This window comes from Argiope bruennichi, chromosome 8, assembly GCF_947563725.1.
Source record: "Argiope bruennichi chromosome 8, qqArgBrue1.1, whole genome shotgun sequence".
Taxonomy (NCBI): Eukaryota; Metazoa; Arthropoda; class Arachnida; order Araneae; family Araneidae; genus Argiope; species Argiope bruennichi.
In genome coordinates this window covers 78853580-78879113 of record NC_079158.1, presented here as the reverse complement: position 1 = coordinate 78879113, position 25534 = coordinate 78853580, and the positions used below count along the sequence as shown (strand labels likewise).

The following is a 25534-nucleotide window of genomic DNA, read 5'->3' as shown; positions in this document are numbered from 1 at the left end:
AGCATTGAAGATTTAATTAAAATACATATTACTAATATTCCTCCAGAATGAGTTGGTCATCAAAGGCGGAGTATTTTTTTATAAATGTACGTCAATCACCTAATAACACTTATAAGTAATGATAAACAAAAAATATCAATGAGCTACTTATATACTACTAACTAAGTCTGTTAAATATTGTATTTGATTATTTTAAATTTTCTTTAGAAAATAGTTTATTTACTTAAAATTTCAAATTTATTATAATTTCAAATCTATTATTATTTGTCAAAGTAATAAAACACATCTTCTATATGTGCATGCAATTATTTATTAGTTTCTGAGATATATTAAAATTAAAAAAATAACTGAGTAATTGTAATATTCAATTACGTTACATTTTCTTTTGAAAATAGTTTATTAAAACGTTTTAAATCCATTTAGAATTTTCCGAAGTATTAAAACACATTGTCTATAAGCGTCTGCAACAATTTATTAGGTTTTGAGACATATTAATTGGCATTTTGATTGCAGCAATAACTTAGTAATAAGCATTAAGAAAATAATTAAAATAACTAAATTAGAAGAATGTTCTTATATGTTATCTTTTCAATTAAATCAATAATCTTTTTGATTAGCAAACTTATAAACATTTTTAATCTATAATAAAATAGCAATTTTAGTTAATATGACTCAAAAGCAATAACTAGCACCAACTTTTAGTCATCATATATAGTTAAGGACAGTATCATTACCGAAAACTTTTTAATTACCGTGAAAGAAATTATTGAAATGCATTCATTCTCTTTTGCTAAAATTTAATTATTGTATTTAGAATACTCTTTGCACAACTGGAAAGAATGAATTGTAGATAATTAATTATTAACTTTAAAATAAAGTTTAGAAAATTTGTTCTCAAAGTGAAGGTCAGTAAATTTGAATTTAAACTTCGGTTACTTTGCTTAATTGTTTAATAAGCGCTTTCTTATTTAATTTAGAATTTACCTTTAGAGAAGAATTGTTTAACAAGACTAGAGTAATTAATATCCTTAGGAAATGTTAATTGGAGTTATAATCAAATTGATGGCAATTTATTTTCTAATTTATTTTTATCATGCACAAAATCGAATAGTTCTCTCAAAAAAGATTTTGCATTAATATGTAGAAAATATTTCAAAAATAAGATTTAAATTAAATCTACTGTTACATTTTAGGAAGAATAAAATAGTTAGATTGAGAAATATATTTTCTAAAAATTATTTCAAATAAAGAAGAAATAAGATCATATAAGACAAAAAATAAAGAAATTTTTATTAAAGATCTCTATGATTCAATATAAGATAATTGAGAAACTTCATACTAAGAATAATGCTTTTTAAAAATAAATATGATTCTAAACAATTAGAGATTCGGGAAAAAGTTTGCAACTAATACAACCACGATATATAAATTTTAATTGATACAATCGTCACATAACAGATGATAGAAAAGTTTCTAAAACATGTATTTCATAGATGAATTTTCATATGGAATACATCTATAATATAATTGCCTGATACATTTGATTTTTAAGGATATACTTGTAAAAATATGATGTATGTATGTAAACTTCAATAAAATAATTCTGAAACTTAAAGTAAATTTAAACTATATATTTGCAGATGGGATGATATATTATTACGACTGCAATGACTTCTTACAGCAGAATTGTTGCATGATTATACTCTTAAATGCTATAATTGGAAACAAAATTTAGATTAATTACACAAAATTACGAACTACACAAAAAACTAATTACATAAAATTTTGTTTTCTTATATAAAATTTTAATATTTTGTTGATTGTAGATTTTAAAATATCACTATTCTGTGAATTTTATTTTATATTTACTGCACCCTTAAAACAGTTTATTTCGTCATAATAAAAGGAGTTCTCCTGCAATCTGTTTTGCTGAATTTCATATACAGTTAATGGACAACACAAATACGAGCCTCTTTTGTTGAACAGATTACTCTGTTGAGCAGATTATTATTATTATTATAATATTTTATAAATTCATATATTCATAAACTACAATTTACTCCATACTTCAAATACTAAGCATCAAGTACTAGGCATTATCAAGATTCAAAATACTAAGCATCATCAAGATTCAAAATACTAAACAATTCGAAGTCATCATACATGTGGGTCAGTACACAAAACAGCTATTATTTTCAAAATAACTCCTTCACAGACTCTTAAAGACTCCTCAGAAAAAAGTGAGTTATTACCATATTAATAAAGTGCACGTCACGGCTCAAAGAGCAAATCCATTATCTCCACCAAAATGCATAACAAAAGAAGATATTTCCTCCGAAACGCGATGTTGATAAAGAAAATATCAAAAAGCTCCCGCCTTCCAACAGTTTCATACTTTTCACAAAAATCAACAAAAATGAAATGCCAGGGTAGAAGCTTCCAGACAGGGAAGATCTGCGGAGAAGAAATTTCCACGTTGCTAAGCATGGAAACGATTTTCACCATCTCACTGAACTAGACAGGCAACATTCCATCGCATGGATTTTGGATACATAGCCTGAAACGCTTGCTCGGTATTGGGGTCGAAAGTTATTGAATATAAGGATTAATGTGGAAAAGTGGGATCGTGGAAAGAGCAGGAAATGCTCGCGGTATTACATGACCTGTCTGTTTTCACGCGAATGGGTAGCGCTTTTGAGTTCATCCTGACTTTGAGCTGATATGCTCAAATGATTTCTTGAACGAAATTTTGGCAGTCACGCTTTCTGGGGGCTATTCATAAATGGTAGGATAGGGAAAATTTTTTGATATTGAATGGCAGTTTAACTTTTTTAGTAATTTTTGATCATATAATTCCTATTTTTTTCTTCTATATTGGGAATTTATTTAATTACTTTTATTTAAATTACTTTTTTTTTTTGCTTTCTAACACATGTAATAGAAAAAAAATTTAATATCCCAAAGCAGGTTGCTATTTTCTTTTCGAAATTACATAAGAGGCAAAAATCCACAAAATAATTTACATTAAACGTATTCTGAAGATTAATGGCTTATAGGATCGCTTTTTTGTACATTTCCCAAAAAAGTATGATACAATGAAGAAATAAGCTATTAAATATATTATAATTTGTTATGTTGGTAAAATATAAAAGGAGGATTTTGCATCGCAGATACATTTTTTTTTTTCAATTTATTTAATGAAACTCGATAAAGCCTTTGGTGGGTTTTGATATTTAGCTATTCAAATAATAACACATGAATATTTTTCATTTATATATATAACATATGCAAAACATTACGAATATTATACTGTCGTATAGTTTTATATTATTTTTAATAAATATTGTATTTATAAAAAAATACCTCTTATTTCTGTATTGAATGTTGTATCAATACTTTTTTATTAAAATTTTCAAAAGAACGCCTTTCGCATTTAAACAATAAATCATTAGATTTCAGATAAATACTTTAATTGAAATTGAACTCCTCACTTTATCCATGAAAGTAAGAATGGTATTGAGAGGTTAATTAGTCAGAGAGATCTTTCTCACTAAGAAAGAGAAATGAAGCATATAGAAAAATTTGCTTATGTGAGACCATCTTATCACTCATTATTCCGGTTAACATTTAGTAGATGAGCTTCAATGTTAAATACGATTTTAAAGCAATTTATCATGGATTAAACAGGCAAGAAAAGTGATCTTTTATTTTATTTAGATGTTTTTATGCTTTCAAAACTGAATTAAACATTTTTTTAAATGGATTTTGCTGCTGGACAAATTGCTGAAATCTTCCCTTACAATTTTCGATTCAGCAAATAAATTGAGTTCTTCTTCCGTTGTTTTAATAGTAAAATATGAATATTATAATGCGACATGCTTCCCACAGTTACAAAGGAATTTAGAACTGAATACTATCGGAATATAACCAAACCATTTAATTATCTTAGAAAAAATTATGCCCAAAAAGAATTAATTTTGTCCAGGAATCATCATAATAATATGGAACATATATATTCCCAATATTTTCATAAGGTACTTTGCTCTTGGGATGTTATATATTAACATTGGTTTACAACAAAGATAATATGATGCAAATTTTGAAGATTCTCCTTGTTCTGATTTTTTTTTATCCTTATTATCAACATTTTTCACTCTGCATTCAGACTTCCATTTTATTTTAATGAGAGATTTTAAATCATTTTAAAACCTCCTCATCAGTTACTTGGACAGGAACAAGATAGTTCCGAACAGTTTAAGTACTTGAATACGAACTTTAAGTCTTTTGCAATCAACCTCATTTTGCAGCGCCTCGTTATGTGGCTAATATGAACAGCGGAAAATATTTAAATATTAATATTTTTATATTAAATATTTTTCTTATAATATATAAATATTTATCTTCTATATTCCCCAAATGTTTTCTATTTTACTTGATTTTACCAGTTTTAATTTGAAGTGACTATTAGAAATTAATTTTATAAATTCATAAACTTCATCTTTGATTAAATTTTTATTAATTACTTTTCTATATTAAAATCTGCAGATCGACCGAATTTGAACGAAATTTCTTCAAATTAATAGTTGTCAGTACACTCTGTTTAATGTCTTCCTCTCAGTTTCAATGCATGAGTTTATTACATGAAAGAAGTCAAACAAGCTGTATACTGTTTTTCTATGCTTTTCTTATTAATTCAGCTTTATTATTAATTCTCAGAAATCTGCTTTCAGACTACTTAAAATTATTTTTCTTGGTCATTTTGTATCCGTTTTAGGTACAAGAAGATATCTACCTGAATTTTACTTCAGAAAACTAAATTATGCAGATATACATGTCTTCTGTTACATTGTAAAATGTTATGTTTGTAATAAGGTAAACCTCAAAAATGTTTATAAAAAAACATGAGAAAAACTGTAACAAGTTAAATTATTTTCGTAGCTTTATAGGATCTACCATAAATAGAAATTATCGGGAATATTAGTGGCAGTCAGAATTAATCTATTAAATTCCATATTATATATATATATATATATATATATATATATATATATATATATATATGGATATAGATAAATTTAAGAAATATGACTTAATAAAGCAAAAATAATTTAAATTTTCAATATTTTGTATAAAATACAATTTTTCTGATATTTTATAAATATGTAAGATAATTTGAAAATATTCTTACAAGTTTAGAAAGAGAAATAAATTACTGTAATAAATCACTTTTTGATAAGAACACATGAGTTTAAACATTATATTTTGTATTTTTAAGAAAATAGAATGAAAAAATTATTGTATGATCAAATTCGCTGAAATGATGGCTTGAAACATATTCTTTAATTTGTCCAATGCAGGCACGGTTTCTAGATAATAAAAAAAAAATCATGTAATCATCATCTTTTCATGAAAAGCAACTTACTTCTTTCTTCATATGTGAACTTCCTTTTGATTTCTCTTAAAATTTTTTGATCTAAAGATTTATTGCCCTATTAAAATAATAAACTATTCATCTTCAATAATACTGATTAGTCTTTTGTTTTATAGTACAGTAAAACATGCATCTTCATACAAAAATTTCCTCATAAATACGTAGATGTTATGATTAAGGTATATTTTTATTGTACACATATACTTAATATTACTATTTAAAACCCAGCAGTTCAATACATTTTTATATTAAAAATAAATTTTTGATATTAAAACAGAAAGTGAACATTCACTGTTTTAAAATAAATCGATATAAAGAAATTCATTATTAATAAATTTGAATAAATAATTGAATTATTTATCGAATCATAGTTCCAAACTTTTCCTTATTAATGACAACACTTTTTTCTTAATTAATAAAAGCAGCGAAATATGAATAACGAAAATAAATATATTCTATGCATAATCGAGACATGTTATGATTATAGTAAGACAGGAGGAAGAAATTACGAAGATTCAGAAAATGTAATTTTATCGAATTTGTAGAAAACCGAATGTGGCTTAAATTACTGCAACTTCTGTGCATAAAAGTATATGACGTTAACTTAAATGACTGCATAAAACATTCTTAAAATAAACAAACAAAATCCCATATATTTTACGGAAAGATGATAAATGAAACTCTGAAAACTTTGAAGTCATATATCCTCGCTATCAAACTCGCCGAGCATAAAATATAGAATAACTCACTTAAAATGGCGCGCTTTTTTCATTCAGTTATGTTACGTGATCCCCTTGCTTAATAAAGTGTGAAGAGAGAGAATTCATATTCCATGGCATTCGATACTATGATAAAAAGGAAAAAAAAGTTGAAATGCGATATATTTCGTAATGCTGTATGGAAATTTAATGCTACTTTATTTTCAAGTATCGAATAGTTGCTCAGCTTGAATAAATAATGAATTGCGCTAAGCCTTACTTGTTTGAATTTATTTTCGTTATGAGGTAGTAGTAGAATGTTTAATAGCAATATTTTTTTCTAAAATAGAGTAATATATTCACTCACTAGTTGCTGTAGTAAAATATCATCTGCTTAAAAAGTTATCATCCATTTAAATAACATTTCGAAATATATATATATATATATATATATATATATATATATATATATATATATATATTATTAGGAAGAGAACTTGCATATTTTAGTTATAAGCACTTTTATGGTATCAAAATGAATAAATGTTTTACGCATTTTTCATGATATTGTTATCTTTATAGGTGTTTTGTGCTAAACAATTTTTAAAATAATAATATCATTATTTTATAAAATAATGATATTATTATTTTATTTCCGATGTTCTATAATACATAAAATATTGTATTTATCTCAAAATAATTGAATTCTGTCTTTAAAAATTTAAAATATGGCACAAATAATGTTTTCACGTTCCCATACCTGTCAGTATGCACTCCCTTTCCCATGCTGCAATACATAAATAATTAAAAATATTTGTTTAAATTTGGCATTTTTTTAACATAATAATGATCATTTATAGACTTATATTCCAGAATCTCACGTTTATTTTGTAAAATTATGTCTTTGAAAATTTAAAATAGACTTTAAAATATTGTTTTCTTGTATATTTAATGATAATATCATAAATCTTTATTGCATTTGGTCTCATTTAATGTGATGGTTGAGCATAATATGAACAAATTGTGCTGAAAAGATCATTGCATTTAAAATTACTTTATTTTTGGTCGCTTTATTTGCTTATATATTTAAATTGCAAATATTGAGTCATTTTAATATTGCAAGACTTATTTATATTACAATACACTCCTGAGTATTCAGCTAATGTGGCGAAAGGACAGGCCAGATAACAAAAAAGCCGGATAGACAGGAATTCTATTATCATTTCTTTTCCCACCAATAACTGAAGCAAAGTTTTTATAATAAAACTCATTGTTATGACACGTATTTTCTCACTTCTAATTTTATACTAAGCTCTCCATTTATCTCAAGCCATGTAGAATGTGTTTTAGTCCGTTGAATCACAGAAGGAGTTGCCAGTAACGTGTCGAGATAAAATAGAAGCTAAGTACTAGTCGATTATATTATGCTGCACTGCACTCTTTTAGAATTTGTTAGAGAGAAAGTAAGTTAAAGAATATAAACAGCTCACATTTTAACATAAATTCTGTAATCCCTAACTTAAATGCAGGAAACATAAACAAAACATTAAAGTAAGTCATCGGGCTAATTCTTAAGAAAATTTACTCAAACTTATTTGATTTTTCACTGATAAAGGATTGCACATATATGAAAAGGTAATCATAAGATAAGAGTAAAAACTTACAGTTTCCAGTTTTTGTAAAAGTCCTTAATAGATGACTGTTTCTGCAACGTCTTGTCTTCCTTATTTAATAACTTTAAAAGAAAACTAGGCCGGATAGTCTCGAACCGGATGCTTGAGAATTTACTGTATAAATGCTTAATAAGCATTTCGAAATCGTAAACAAACAAAAATATCACTTATTCAATAGAAATTTTGTGTGATTTAAGTTTTAAGATGAATTTAAGTGCTTTATTTACAAAAGAATTTAATTTTTGTCAGTTAAATTCCCTAAATATAAAATCAACGCTGATAAATATGCTGGAAGAATAATACTGTTTTCATCATTACTTATTTATTTTTTTGCATAGCATTTTATAATTATTAATCAATACAATAGCATTTTATAATCCCTTTGACAATTTTATGGCTTACAAATATTCTTTACTAACATCCAATCATTTCTAATATCTCCAACGATTTCATTAAACTGTTATATAGAAGCGGATATTAACAAAACACACAGAGAAACAATGAATATTTAGAATTCATTTATTCTGAATTCCCTTTGTTTGATCGGTAACGGGAACCTAATAATTTATGAGATATCATGCATTAGATGTTGCTTTATTTATATTTAACACTGCTACGGAACTACTCTCGTTCTATTTATTTATCAAGTAATCCGACATCCGGATCGCTTTATCGTAAAGCTTAATTAAACTACTACTTCTCTTTCGAGGTCTTTCCGTTTTAGCTCCTAATTTAAAGATGAGATCCTAAATCTTTCTGCTAATCAAGCAAAGTATTCTGCTGAATACACTACAAAAGAAGAGTAGAGTATTTGCTTTCTAGAGACCGTCTTATTCCAAAAGATTCTTATTATGCCTGAATCAATGCTGATTGCCTTCTTACATAAGATAAATAAGCAGTTGTTATGAAGATAAGAAAATAATAAGAGACGAAACAATTGAAAAAGATAATAGTAACCTAGAAATATTATTTAATAATCTTATTTAAAAACCTAACATGCTATAATGCTTTATGACAGCATTTTTTTATTCAAGTGGTATTCGTTATTTTGGAATGCGCAAATGTTAGATATTAGTATTATATACAGTATCATATCATTTGAAGCAGAAAAAGAACTTTTATGACAAGATAAGAAGTAAGATAAATAAACAATTGTTATGCAGGTAAGAAAATAATCATAGGCGAAACAATTTAAATAAATAATTATAGCCTATAAATATTGTTTAATAATATGATTTAAATATCCTAACATGCTATAATGATATATGATAGAATTTTTATTCACGTGATATTCTTATTTTGGAATGCGCTTATTCTGGATATCAATATTATACATACACAGTGATTCAAAACTTATCGTTCAAATTTCTTGGAGAGGTAGGGAATACGTCAGGAAACCTTCACATATGAAAATAAGTCCACAAACATCATTTGCTTGGACAAAATGGACAAGTGAATTGAACACAAGGAAACAGTGCAGTTAAGTACTTTAAGTACTTACAGTGAATTTTATTCCAAGAAGGTAAATTACAAGTTCAAAGTAGTGCACATGGTTTTTCATGGTCCAGCACAAAAAGGAATCGATGGGCGATAAATCGGGTGACCTGGGTGGCCAAGCGATTGGTCCTCCTCTGCCGATCCATTGAGCTCCGAATGCTCGGTTCAAGTAATCACACGCCATATATTTTTTTGAAAATGTTCGGTGGTCGATTCAATAGCGCTATGGATCATGTAAATGGTTTATAGCGGTGGGTCATGTAAATGGTCGAAATTTTGAACACCTGCAAGTACCAAATGTACTTTACCTTGTTGGAATAAAGGTCATATTCGTTTCCACTTAACTTTATATTTTCCATGTGTTCACTTTACTTGTCCTTTTTGTCCATGCAGATAAAGTTTGCGGATATATTTTTATATTTTTCAACGTGAAAGCGATTTCCTGTGATATTCCTTAGTTCCTTGCGAAATTTGTAAAATAAGTTTTGTATCACTCTAGAAATTTTGAAGCAGGACAAGAACTATTATGGGGCGGACATCTTAATTTTAGACTGCGGTCGAAAGCAAGGATAAAACATGAACTGCCATAACTTCTGCTTACATCTGTACCACAACATCGGGAAGGTTTTAAAGTCTAACAAATATACATGCTTTTTCCAATCATGCACAGAACTTGATTGAAACTTTCAACCTTAAGCTCTGAGGACATACCTTACACAATTCCACTGCGCCGTTTAAATTACTAGCAAAAACGGTTGTGTTTGTGGTATTTTATAGAAGAGAGCATTATACATAAATTTTCGAAATGTTGTATAAATACATAAAATTTCGAAATGTATACTTCTGTAGACAGAAATTTGCGCCTATAAACATTTTATTGAAATTTTAGAATATAAAATATAAGCAAATCCTTAAGAACTTTCGAATGCAAAAACAATTTTTGCGTGACTTTAAAATTTAAAGACAATAATTTCATTGCAGCCCAGTTTTTTTTTTCTTTAATTCAATAAATTTAAAAAAAGGAGTGATTAATTTGCCGTAATATTTTTTACTGCTGCAGTGAGCTTCAACTTCTTAGCTTATACATATATTTTATATGTCTTCTATTGCTGAAAGCTAATGTTATATTTTAATGTAAATTTCTTACATTTTTTTTATTTCATCAATTGCTATGTGAAATATATAAAAGCAATCTAGCAAACTATTTTTCATATAATCCAAAACATAGAAAAGAAAAGTGGAAAATTTACAAATTCAAGAATATTTACTGACATTCAGATTTATGACTTCTATTAATAGCAACGATGTAAATCAAAACTTTTATTCTAGAAATTAGACGAATTTAGAATAATTTACATACTGAAACACACTAATTTATAATACACACATTATGCAGAAATTTAAAAGCTAATAATAAAAATCACCTTCACATCATGTTTTCAAAGAAGTGGATTACTACTGATAAAATCATTAGTTTAGGTTTGGATTGGGACTGTATTTTTATTGATGTAAAATACTATTCAGAATTTTAAGTCAGACAGCCTTTCAGATAAATATTATTATTAAGATTAATATATGTTATTGCAGAAAATTCAAACAATAATTTTAGATATTATTAATATTGTTATAACATAAAAATGAAATAACACAATTTGAATTTATTACACACATTTAAGAAAGTATTTTAAAAGTATGATAAAACGGATTTATTATATTTCTTACATTTTTACTTTTAAGAAATTGAATTTTGAATATCATCAAAATTTTGGATTAATATGCACATTATGAAGCAAACAAGTGCTGCGCAATGTGTGAAAAATTATGCAAATAAATATATAAATTATCCTTGAATAACCAATAGTATAGTATTAACCAATTTACGCCATTATTTATTATATTATCAAATTTTATTTAATTAATTTTAGAAAATATTGTTTTAATGAATTGCATTAACATTGCAAACTATATTAGTTTTAAAATGTTATCGAATAATTAAATTATTCTTTTAAAACAGTGCATTTTTTTCATTATATTCCAAATAGTGGAATGGTGGAAAATTAAAATTTCAAGATTTATGCAAACAAAGTTTTCCGACAAACTTAGAGATTATATATTTTCCAAGAGATTACTGCATAATTGAATATAAAATTTTCCTTTTGTAATTAGGAGTTTTATATTTTATAAAGCATATTTTTGTGTTCGTTTAAAAGATTAATGAAAAGCATTTTTTGGAGGGGGGGACAGGGGAAATTTTGAATGCTCAAACATAAAAAAAAAAATTAATCTTTTTTTTATTTTCTTTTTTTAGTTACATTATTAAGATTTAAAAAAAAAACTTTTAAAGCTAAATTTCACAGATAACACTTTGTCTCACAAAAATAATCTTTGTAAAGTATTTTTCTAAGAAAAATTGCATTTTAATGAAAAGCTATTGGTTTTCTTCAAAGTCTATTTTATGAAGCTACATTATAATTCAGTATAAAAAAATGCAAAAGCTGAGCATTATCTGAAAGTAAAGTTATATTTTTATACCTTTAGAATCTAAAAACATAGTTAAAATGCAATGTAAAATATTAAGGAGTTTTTAAAAACAAACGAAAACCGCTGCACGAAATATATCTAAATTATTTATAATTTGTTGCTGAATTATTTGTTATTGCCCTTATTATGTTCATTTATTTTATTAAAAAGTGTGAAGAGGCACGGAAATGTTTTTTTTAATTGAAATAAATTATTTAACTTGTTTGTTTAAAGTCAGAATCTAAAATGCATTGTACAAATAAATATATGTTTGGACTTCTGAAAAATCTGCAGTAATGTTATAATGTATCTTTTTCTGGTTAATTGTCATAATCTAAGGAAATAAGGAACTACCTCATATTTATTTGAACGTTATGGCAGAATATTATCACTATTTTTTGGTAATATTTAAAAATAAAAAGTTGACATTTTTATTTGAATTGATTTAGTTTCCATTCGTTCATATTTATTTTTATGGTAGTACTCATTAAATAGGAAAAATATTATGTGTCTGCAATGGCCAAAATTTTCAAAAAAATATCCATCAACAATGAATTTAGATTTTGAGGTTTAATTGCTAATTAAATAGGGATTCCTATGATTTCTTAGTAAAATTCGAAATTTAACTAATAAAATTTTTATTCAAATTAAAATTCTGTGCTAAATTTATATTTAAAATTATCAATAATTAATCATAACATAGTCAATTATTGGCCTTAAACTATAAGTCACAGAAAGAATTACATTCCTAAGTTAAAACATAACAATTCTTTTTATTAATATTGATCATAATTAATATTTTCTTATAATTTTAAATTATGATTAATTTATCATATATGCATGCGATATAAATTTTTTTTCTTAATTGCTATTAAGACTTAAAAGTATAAGTTCTCAAATTAATTATATATTGGTAACAAATAAATAAAAATAAAAGTGCAAAAATTTCACAAAGACATCTTTCCTTTTTATAAAAAATAATCAAATAATTTCTAACGGATATTTATTGGAGAATGAACCCAGCAGTGAAAGAAAATTATTTGAAGGAAAGTGATTTTGAAAGAAGTGAAATTTTGATGTAGAGCTTCCAAATATAGTTATTAATATTGTTTAGACGATGCTGTATGTTAATTGAAACACTATACAAAAAGTTTTAAAAAGTATGTAAAAACGTCATCATTTATATTAAATTTAAATATTAATTTAATTATTTTGTGGGAAACTATACTTCCAAAAATAATGCAATATACCATTAATAGTACATCAACCATATTGTGAGAAAACTTTGCCTAGAACATTGGACATATGGTAAACGAATATCAACAAAAGCACATAATAAGTAAATAAATGTAATATTTTAATTGGAAAAATGTATTAGATTTTGACGTTTCATATAATATTATACTTTTTGCAAAAGAAAAAAAAAGCATTAAATATAAAATAAATGGGAATTTATCTCAATAATAAAGCTTAAAACAATATGCGTCACTGTTTTTATAAAATCTAAATATTATTTTAATTATTCTGTGAAAAACTTGTACTTCCACGAAAAAAAAAAGAAAATGTACCGTTAGTAGTACATGATCCACATTCTGAGAAAACCTGGCCTGAAACGTTAGAAATATGATAAACTAATATCAACAATAAATGCACATAATAAATAAAAAAAATGTAATATATTAATTGGAAAATATATTAGATGTTGGCCTTATCTATAATTTTATCCTTTTTAGAAAAGAAAGGGAAAGCATTAAATACGGAATACATATAAACTTATCTGAATAATAAAATTTAAAACAATAAGCTAAAAGCGTCACCATTTTTATTAAATATAAACATTAATTTAGTTATTTTGTGTGACAATTCCAAAAATAACTGAATGTACCATTAATAGTACATGAACCCCGTTCTAAGGAAACCAGGCTTAGAACACCACAAATAGGATAAACTAATTTGAACTATAAATGCGCATAATGAATATAATATATTAATTCAAAAATATATTAAATGGCGGCCTTTCATATACTATTATCCTTTTAGCAAAAGAAAAGGAAAGGAAAGTATTAAATGTGGTGAAAATATTAATTTATCTGAATTTTAAAGTATAATACAATCTGATAAAAAGTATCGCCGTTTTTGTTAAATGTAAGCCTTAATTTAAATATTTTTTATGATAATTGTACTTTAAAAAATAATGGAATATACCGTTAAGAGTATGAACCACATTCTTAGAAAACCTGGTTTAGAAATATGATTAACTAATGTCAACAATAAATAAACATAATAAATAGATATATGAAATTTATTAATTAGAAAATATATTAGATATTGGTCTTACGTATAATATTATCATCTTTGCAAAAGAAAAGGAAAGCATTAAATATGAAATAAATATAAATTTATCTGATTAATGAAATTTAAAACAATATGATAAAAAACGTCACTGTTTTTATTAAATTAATTTTTTATATGTATAAAAAGAATGTACTTCCATAAATAATGTAAGGTTCCATTAGTAGTACATGAACCACATTCTGAGAAAACCTGGGCTAGAGCACTACAAATATGATCAACTAATATCAACAATAAATAAACATAATAAATAGATAAATGCGATATATTAATTCGCAAATACATTAGTTGGTGGCCTTAAGTATAATATTATCCTTTTTGCAACTGAAAAAAACCATGTTATTTTTTCATTATTTCACTGCAATAATAACATGCATGTATCAATCAAACGGCATTTACTGAGCTCTTAAGATCAAGCAACCTGTTCTTAATGAAGGGCACGCTGCCACAAATTTATTAAAGCCATCGTTCATGTCACTTGCGTAATACATATGCACATATTAACATTATCGATAGAAGAGCCCATCATCGATGGAGAGCCCCAGATCCTATCGCAAGTCCTTCCGATAAATATTTATCTTGTCATGTCATTCTCATGCTATTGGCCAATAAGTCAACAAGATACAGGCTACAACCAATTAGGAACTTCATCTATCTACCCACAATGACAGTCTGCCATATGTGGGAGAGTGCAACATATTATTTCTTGTTACGGGGAAAAAAGATACTGGCTAAGCGTTTTTGATAGCTCTTTTCTGGTTTTGGTGGCCGCATTAGTGATTTGTTTGAAGTCGACTGCGTGTGCAAGCGACAGCAATTCAAATAAACCCATTTAGCAAAATAATGAGATGTCAAAGTTTATTTTGCAAAGTTTATTCAAACTTTTAACGGTGGGGAATGTATTTTGTTATTGGAGGCTGTCAAATGAATTTGTTCTAAAGTTTGGATGATGATGTATTAAATTTATAGTTGTTGTTTTTTTTTTAATTTATTCAAGTGAAATCAAAAAAGGGCCTTTTTTAATCCTTTTAAATTAGTTAATTGAATTATAAAATATTTTAACAATGAATTCATAAAGGATAGAAATAAATATCATGTAATTGCTATTAATTAATAAAGTTAACAAAGCAAAATGACAAAAGAAAAAAAAATATGTAAAATTATAACAAATTAGATTACTTTAAAAGCAATAACCTAAAATATATCGAATGTTACCTATTATAAATTTTATTGGCATAATGAATATGAATATATTTCTAAAGAGCAAAGACGATATATATATATATATATATATATATATATATATATATATATATATATATATATATATATATATATATATATATATATATATATATATAACCTACAAATGCCAGTTTATATCGAAGCTACGCTCGATTTGATTGAAAATATTTTAACGTGAAAGTAATAAATTTATTAAGAAGGAAATATTTTATTAAATCGAATTCTTTTGAATGCTTTCTTTACGCAGATATCGCTAAGTGAACTTCCCCCTACCAGATACAAGGTAATAAAAAGCTTCCGGTTGGTTCTTTCATCTCTGGTAGTTACAATGTTGGTGAAAATCAAATTACTTTCACTCCGATGGAAAATCAGAGTTTTAGATGTAGGATAGATTCTACACCGTAATGGGCTCTACAAAGGGCCCATTTCTTATTTCATTGTGGCTCAGTCACTCAGTTTATGCCAGAACTTAGGCAGGACAGGTGTAGCTCTTTATAATTTTCTGAAGAACTTGTTCCAATGTTAGACTTTGAGCTTGCGGATGAGTGATAAATGCTTAAGTGTTCAGGTTCTATTTTTCCTCGTGGGCATGTCATCGGTATATAATCAAGTTAACTTTATTCGGATTATAGAGTATATTTCAGAACGAAGTACTTGTTCTATGGCTAATAAATATAGCTGATATTTCAGTCGTTGTCATTTACAATAATACATAATATTCAAAAATATTTTTACAATATATCAATAATAATACCTAAGAATCGACTCATCTCACAATACTGTGGGTATATTGTTAATTATCCCCAAAAATATTTAAAAAATTGTTTCTATTAAATTAAGTCTTCATCTGAATGTTCTGGTATCATGCTGGTGAGATGATAGTCAATCTGTTGAATTCAAATGCGGAGAGTGTATAGTAAAAATTAGATGTTTAATTCACCGATAAAGTTAGTGAATATGCACGAAATGGCAAGGTATACAAATGGATTTTGTGTTCATAGAATATTAAGATTCTAAACAGTATTCTTATCGTACATTCAAATGTTACTATATAGGTTCTAAAAATTCTAAAACATGTTTGAATGTATTTTTTTCATTTGTTCAGCTAATAAGCTATGAATCTAGAAAGAAATAAAACATTTAAATTACAAATCTTCATAAGAACACATGCATAAATTTTTGTACGAATTATTATTTGTATTTATTATTATTATTTGTATTTATTATTATTATTTGTATTTATTATTATTATTTGTATTTATTATTATAATTTTTATTTTTTAATGAAATGAAAGTTTCTTATCAGTATAATCGTTTTCAAATTTGGGTAACATAAAGAAATTCAACTTTATAAATATTTATTTCATGATGAATTCCTTCCGAATTTTAAACAAGAGAGTTTAATATCTTTCTAATTATTTTTCATAACATTTTATAAAATAAACTTAAGTAATGCAGTTCCAATTATATTTACGATACTTCCATAGATTTAAACTGTGTGTTTTTAAACTTAATTACATATAAAAATTGAATTTAAAGTAATTTTAAATTACATTATAATAATATTTTCCTTCAAGATAATTTGCAACATATATAAATAGTGTTTAAATATTCAAGAACTGAAAAAAATGGAAATCTAATTACTTGTTTCTCAAATATTTAAAATAATTATTATGATAGAAAAAGGGATCGCATCATTTAAATTAAACAAAATAAATTGTTTGCGGAATTAAATTATTCCATAATAAATTAAAAGTAGTGATGATTTTTTTTCTATGAGAAAAAGGATGATTAAAAGCATGTGCTTGATTTCCAATGCATATTTTTGCTTCAAAATTAATTTCGTATTTATTAATAGTGATTAATAAAAATAATACACAAATAATTTTTTTATATATTTTTTCCAGTTCTATTCTTATTTTCATGGTTGAATCAGTTATTTGTATGAATCTGGCTTTGTACACAGGAAAAAAGCAAATCGTCTAAAAATTATTCGTAAAATAATTTAATGTTAAATCTCATTTTTAAACTAAATATGTCTCAAACATTTATTGATGTAGACAGGTTTTATTGCTGATAAAGGTCCAACGACATTTTAGAAAATTCTTTACTATTAAATACTATACTCACCTTACTGCTAATGAGCTATTATTGTTTATATCATTTATATAAACAGATTAATCATTTGTATTTCATATGAATCAAACATTTGTGCACGGCTATTATACAAAATTATTTTTTATAAAATTTTAAATCTCCAGTTACAAAAAAAGAAATTATTTGCTCTTCCAAATTATAACAATTTTAAAGTTGCTTCTCTAACACACTTATTGTAATAATATATATCCTAAATATTATTGAAAATTATAATTAGTGTTGAAAAAAACGCTATATATATATATATTTTTTTTTTAATTCAAGAGTGATTTTTGTATTACTTTATTTTTTGTTCAAATGATTTCTACTTTTATTTCATACAAAATATCGCAGATGTTTAATATTCATTTATTTTTAATTTATTGAATTTATAACATTATTTCTCTTTTCAGTAATAGTATTGACAAAGAAGATAATTTTACAGATACAACAATGACTGTTAAACGGATGTCGAATCCCGTTTAGCAGTCAGTCCTGGTCGGGCAACAAACAGGTCCGAAGGGAGTCCCTGTTCTTGGCAACAAACTTGGAGCCGAATTTGGCGAAAAAAATGAAGGATTAGGAAAATTCAAGAATCTTAGCAATAGTTGAAATAGTATTCGATTTCCAGCATTTGTTCTAGAATATTCGAGCCCTTTAACGCAAGTTATAAGAAACACGAGAAGTGAGCAGTTAAGCAAGTAGTTGATAGAGATATCTCTGAGCGTTTAGTTCTTTTACTGCTATTTATTACCGATTAGAGGCTCCTATACTATTGTTTACAACAAAAGCAGTTTTTGTGTATGCTTCTCGTGTAGAATACTCTATCGTTGTTTGTTATTGAACCTGTCGGATTTTCCACCTTGGAAATTACAAACCAATATTAGAGACTTTTCTGCAGCATTATTTTCGATTATTATTGTCTATAAACTAAATTTAGTAATTACTCAATTATCAATTCGAAATGAATTTAATTTTAAATTTGAACGAGTATTCAAGAACAAATGATTTACGAATGATGTGTATTTTAATTAACAAGTTTCTGCATATGCATATATAAATTAACTTTCGACATCAGTTGATTTATCACGAGATTATTGCTAGCGTTCATTTGAAATTCATTCTCTTAAATATTACATTATATCATTAGTACCTCTACAAATTGTATCTGAATTTAAAATTGTGATAAAAGTTTAAACTGAATTATTTTAGCAGCTTTATATTATTAAGTTTGTTTGGGTGTGTATGTATACGTAATTTCTTAATTGATGTATGTTTACATACAAGCGAAAATATCTGCGTCAGCTAATTTCTCAGTAACTGCGCGCTCTCTTAAGCAAGTACTCCTTTCCTAATAAAATGCATAGTTGATTCCAACAGTAAAAAGTCATGTCACGTTTTATTTGAGTTTTATGTGCATTGTACATTAAAAAAATTGGAGCAATGTTTCATCATATAGAATCTACTGCACTGTAACTTTCTGTATGTTAAAATTTACTTTGTATATCTAATCCATTAAAAAATGCTGAAATAATTTCAAAAAAATTATAACCAGAAACATCAATAATGAAAAAAAAATATTTTTATTTTAGCTTTCAAAAATCAAAGAAAAATGTAAATTTAAATAATTCTAGAAACAGTGAAAGCAATTTAGCGATTTTTTTTTTTTTGATAATGAAGCTTTTTGTTAATTTCCTAGATAAATGGGAAAAAGAGAAATGTTAATCTATAATAGAGTATAATCTTCATATTTTAAATACTTGGCGAAATCAAAGAACTAACCCCACAAACCCGTGCACTATTCAAATTTTAAATCCAAGTCAACAGTTAAAACTGTAAAAATAAAACTAATCAATTTCTGGTTATGGTAATAAAAAAATGAAATTTCCATTTAAATATTTGATGAAATACTACTTAAGGAAAATTTTCTTTCGACATTTATAAGATTTCAAATAGTTTAAGCAAATATTTGAATAGTCATATTTTTATACATTACTCAAATTCTGAGAAGTCCGCACATGCAAATGGAAGTTTTAAAAAATTATGATGAGAAATGTAACATTTAATTAAGTTCATCTTTTAACTAAATGTCGGAAAAAGAAATATCAAATACTTGCTGGATTGTATTGCTAAAAAGAATCTTAAATGAAGCATTCCTAATGTAGTATTTAAATATTTATTAGTTTTAATAAATTCAAAGTTTGCATTGAATTCCAGTTAATTAAGAAGTCCGTTTGATTTTATAGAATTTTTCATTGCATTTTACGGTTTAGTTACTGCAAATATGCTCAGTAAATTTTTAAAAGTTTTACTGTTTATACTTAAATTAGCTTTAAAATGTTTAAAGAATTATTAATAAAATATTTTTCATTGAAATTAAGTGGGCAGAACAATATTCAAGTAATATTTTCATTCTATTCAATGTTTAACGTAAATGAAAATTACCTTTAAATTGAATTTCTCAAATAGATATTTGAATTCTGAAAATTAATGATGTATATTTTTAGTGAAAATATTAGTCTTTTATGATTCGTTCGACATTACATGATGTTTTGGCTATTAAAATATCCGATTTAATGCTTGTTTTTCGTTTATTATCTATAGATAAAATAATGATTATTGTAATAGATAGATAAAATATAATAGATAAAATAATAAAATAGATAGATAAAATAATAAAATTGCCATCGAAAAAATAATTTATTTTATAAATAACCCATTTCTTGTTATGGCGAAGATATAGAAATGACTTGGATCAAAACTAAAGAGTTTTTTTTTTAAAATTATCCTATTGTTGATTCAGAACAGTAATAAATATTTAATATAAGGCAATCTTAAAACTCTATAAGCTCCTATTAACCACTTCACCGTCTTGGCTGTGCACTATATTGGTATCGAATTATGATTTTTCAAAAGTATTAGAAGAAATGGAATAATTCAAACACTCTGTAATTCGATACACATATGATACATAATCCATATATATCTCAATATTCCATGGACTCTTACTTGAATAAGTTGGATAGGAAATTCTCGAAATACAATGTGTTATCAGATTAGACAAAATAAATACAAGTTAATTAAGCAGTTGAATTTTTTAATGACTTCAAGATTTTAACTGAAATACAATTTATAATGATACATAGTTCAGATCTTAATGAACATTATTTATTTTTGAGGATTTGGATGGAAATAAATAAAAAAAATATTTTTTAGATGTTTAGATGATACTGAATTGTTCTTAAAGGATTACGGATTTATCATTAATCATACATTTTTATTCTATTCAACGAAAAATTGTTTTGAAAAAAAAATTGGTAAAGGAATTCACTTGTGTTTAACAAATTAAGTTTGTGATAGGAATACGATTCAAATAATATTTGAAATAATTTAATTTGAAACAGATAATCAAACAATTTGGCTTGATAGTACATTACTCTTATAAAGTGATTTTGTATATTCTTCCAGATTAATAATTAAAAATAATCTATAAGACTATCTTGGTTATGACTATGTTATCAATTTCAAAAAAATATTAAACAAAAACTTTAAATTATCTATTTATACGCTTGTATTATTATTAAAGACTTCATAAGTAAATTCTATTTTCAATAAAAATAGAATTTATAAAAAATAAAAATTTACTAAGAATGTAAAAGATAAAATGGTATTAATGTAACAATATCCTTTTTTTATATGTTTCTATCTGTGACTTAAACATTTTACTCTATATTTGGACGAAAAGTCAATCAAAACGACTAATCCGAAAATATTCTTATTCTATCAAATAAAATGTTTTTCAGAGTTTTCAACTTTTTGAAATTATTACCCAAAGATGTATAGATACAAATACTGACCATTTGCTAGAAATAATACAAATAAAAAATATATATATATAAAGTACAATTTCGGAAACTTTTAAAATTTTCACTGTCGCGGAAAAGTTTTTCAAAAAATAAAAAAATCCGCGTCTAATCAGTCGCGAAACGCCGATAGTCTAGAAATCCTTTTGTTTATAGAATCCGACAGAATCAATGGTCCTAGCATGAAAAAGAATGTAAGCTCATTTCTTCTGCCCCAATTGACAATTATTTGATTTTTGCTTTAAAAAAATCATCCCATTTAACTATAGAACATGTGACATCGATTTTGTGTCAGAAAGGGGTTGTGAAAAATTTTTGTTCCTCGCTACCTCCATTACTAGTTTGGCAGACGATATAGAATGAAACTAAAATGATAAGGATGATGAAGAGGAACTTCAGTAAATTTCGGTGCGTGACTCATAATCAAAGTGTGGTATCAAATATTTTGAAACCAAATAAAACATAACTTATATATCATGTAAAAGTTTTGCAGGCATTGTTTCGCTATGTTTAGACTTTAAAAAATTGAATTTTCATCTATGTGTTCTTTGAAAATAAAAACAAATAAAAAATATTAATATTTTATAATCTGATCAAACTGTTTTACTCTTCTAGCTGAAACATCGCTACTTAGGAGATGTCATGAAAACCTGAACAAACAAAAATTGGATTTTAGATTCTTTAAAATATATCAGAAAATGTATGGTAGCTTTCATTTCTTTTTTAATTGATAGGTCTTTGAATTCAATTTTTAAATCATGATTTAATTTGAAACATTTTATCATTTTGATCAATTAGAATATTTATTAATTAGAATTTCATATATTTTCCACTTATCTCATGATTTCTTTTCTAAAATTATCAATGCACAAATCGATTCTTTTCTATAAAGTATGCATTTTTGCAGTTCAAGCATTATCAATGTTTCATAGCAAGTGACTATTTAAGAAATGTTATTTAAAGAATCTAACGAGAACTGACTTTTTGGAGTAAATATTTGAAACTTTCTTTTTTTTTTAAAGATTTCAATTTAATGAAATTTTAAACCTTATATAAAGCTTTGTATCGACCACATTTTCATCACTTTAGAAGCAAAGAATCCTTCCTAAAATATTAAAATCGAGTTTGCTGCATTCGTCATTTTTTCTTATATTTTTACTTATAAATCGTGCTCAGAGAAGGTTTTCTTTCTCAATAAGCATTCAAATTTTATGATAAGTATTTCGATAATATCAATATGAAAATCGGGAGGAAAATTTTAAAAGTAACTAATTTAATTGGAATTCAATATGAGTTATATTTTTTTCTAAATGGAAATATAAATCGTAGTACCGCTTGCGATTCAAAGATTTAAGCCATTTTGGCAAATTATTTTTACAATATTGTATGATATTATATCACATGTTCATTATTCAACAATGTAATATTGGGAATATTGTTTTATATTATGCAGTTGTGTCCAATTTATGTGTGGGGATGTCCATAAAAAACTATATCTAATGTAGAAATGATAAATTAATTCTCTCAGTTTTTATTAACAATGATAATAGCGATAATTTATCTCAAGATATTTCGAATATCCAAATTTGCATTTAAAAAAGACTTTCAACTTTTAAAATAGGGTTTAAATTGCAAATTAAAGATTTCTATGTAGTTATCTTTAGTTTATAAAAAACTTTAAATACTCTGCATTTTTTTTAAAATTTTTCAGAGCAATAAAAACTTATATTACTGTGAAAAATGAATTAGTTTTTATATTAAAAGAAAATTAAATTATAAATGGAAAAATTATATATTATTTTTTTATATAAATGGAGTATTCCACTTTTTGTATCTGATTTTAATTGATCAACAATAGTTAATTATAATACTTTTTCTATAATAGAAAAATATTTTGTAAAATACATTTCTAAGCATTCTCTCTGATAAATGTATCGCTATAAATGTATCGCTTTTAGAATTACTAATTATAAATATCAAATCATAATAAATATATCTTGGCATATTTTTTTGAAGCTTGAAGACTGATACAGATATGAATTGTAGTTCTATAATTATTTATATCACTTAAATCAGAATAGAAATATATTTTTTAGCCTAATTTGGTATGCATATTTTCTGATATATGTGCTACTCTATCAGAAATATGCTTTATTATTTTAGGAAAAGCATAATTTAAATATTTCAATGTAGGAATCAAAACACGTTACAAAAATGAAATAAAATGAAGCAAAAAATATCTAATATCAGCAGTGAAATTAAAATTCAGGTAATAAAAATATATTTCTAAGAAATTAGTTTCGAAGTAAATATGTTTGAAAGTAAGAAGTAGTAAAAATATTCAGTTTTTAACAGAAGCAGAAGTTACACGTTTAATGACAGAAAGGCTATTTCTTCTGCTTTTCACTACACTTAGCATTTTATATGTATTTTTTTTTTTTTTTACATTAAGACCTAAATTCTACTGCAAAAGTTCAAGTGAGATATCCGGTTATACCCAATCTGTTTTTCTTTTCCTAAAATGCACACCCTCTGTTACAATGTGCAAATCGTTTTCTTGATAATATAACACATCTGTATGATGTTCAGTATGCAAAATGCGATCATAAATCAGAGAAATGAGGGCCATTGAGAGAAAGATAATGCCACCTGAGACAATGCTGAACAAAGGAATCAAGGGAGTCGTAGAAAACAGGCAGTTACGATTTTCCAACATTGCTGAAATTTCCCTAAATTGTAGATTTTGGAACTTCCAAGTATTCCCTGGGAGCCCTTAAGGCATAGTAAATTTCTGAACTTAAAATTAAAGGTAAAAGCTTTATATAACTATGCAATCAAGTTAAATTATTGCACCGGCTATTGAAACATATTTTATTGTATATGAGATATTTTAGTTTCAAAATAATTTATCCATTTTTTTAATTGTTTTGACCACTCTAAATTCTTTATGCTTTAATTAACGAGAAATACGCTTCATTACTAAAAATTTCAAGATTACTTGTTAAATTAAATCTAAATTATGTGATATCCCAAAAAAGTGCTCTATTCCTATTTCCAATAATATTATATATCAATTCAATTAACAAACTTCAAGGTTTTACTTTTGTATGTATTGATCTAATAATTGAAAAATTGCAGTTTTACAACCAAAGATAATACGACGTTAAAATAAATCCAGTTTCATTTACTTATATCTTTTTTCTAAGGTCGTTTGAAATAGAGTAACAAGGATTGAGTTCCATTTCATTTTAAAATTAATTTTCAAACCGAGTCGTATTCCGTGAGGTATTCCATAAAAAAAAAATAGATATTCATTTTTTTCGAACAAATATCAACTGAAATATATAGTTCTGATGTTTATATAGTTTGCATAAATTGATATTAGAATTACAAATTGGCGATTTTTTTATAGAAAAGACAATAATAAAATGTATTATATTCCATATATTTAGATTTTTATAAATAAATGAAATTTGGTCATATTTTGATAATTCAGAAGATGCGTTTACTTTTTGAAATGGGCTGGAGAGATGTCAAAATATTACGGTATCTTGTAGAATCGAAATGAATAAATTGCAATAACAGAAATGTAATTGAATGTAATTGAAATAATAGAAATGTAAAAGAAAAAAAAGTCATCCCTTACTTACGAAATATTGGTCATGTAATTTTATGTATTACTTTCAATAAAAATAATTTAAAAGATATCTAAAAATATCAAAATATATTACATTAAACCAATTAATAAATGGAAAACAATGCTTCTATCATGTTACTCACGATTTTTTTAAATAAAAAATTTCAAGGATATCTTAAAAATTACTAACCCAGAAAATGTCTGTAAAACTGTATTTAAACTTCTACAAAATGTCATATTCCACTTATTTAATTTAAGGAGGAATACCTTGTATTGGTGTAGAATCCGGAGCTGTCCATTCCAACTTTACTGATGTTGCAGCGACGGAAGCAACACGCAGAGTTGGCGTTCCAGGAGGATCTAAAATATAAAAAATTATTTAGCAAATTCTAAGCTTTCAAATTTTAAAAGCCATTCATTAATTGAAATAAATGTTTTTCTTTATATATTGACAATTTAATAAATCCGGTGTTGCTCGGAAT

General features: G+C 25.5%; 1 protein-coding gene across 5 annotated transcripts in view; it reads right to left on the bottom strand.

Moving 5' to 3' along the window:
• The window catches only part of LOC129981869 (cell adhesion molecule Dscam2-like), a 614065-nt gene that overhangs the window by 118605 nt on the left and 469926 nt on the right, over positions 1–25534 (bottom strand). For all 5 annotated transcript variants that reach the window (XM_056092905.1, XM_056092906.1, XM_056092909.1 and 2 more), the window contains exon 19: positions 25320–25412. In XM_056092905.1, the coding sequence (XP_055948880.1) occupies positions 25320–25412 (93 nt within the window). The remainder of the gene's footprint in view (positions 1–25319; positions 25413–25534) is intronic.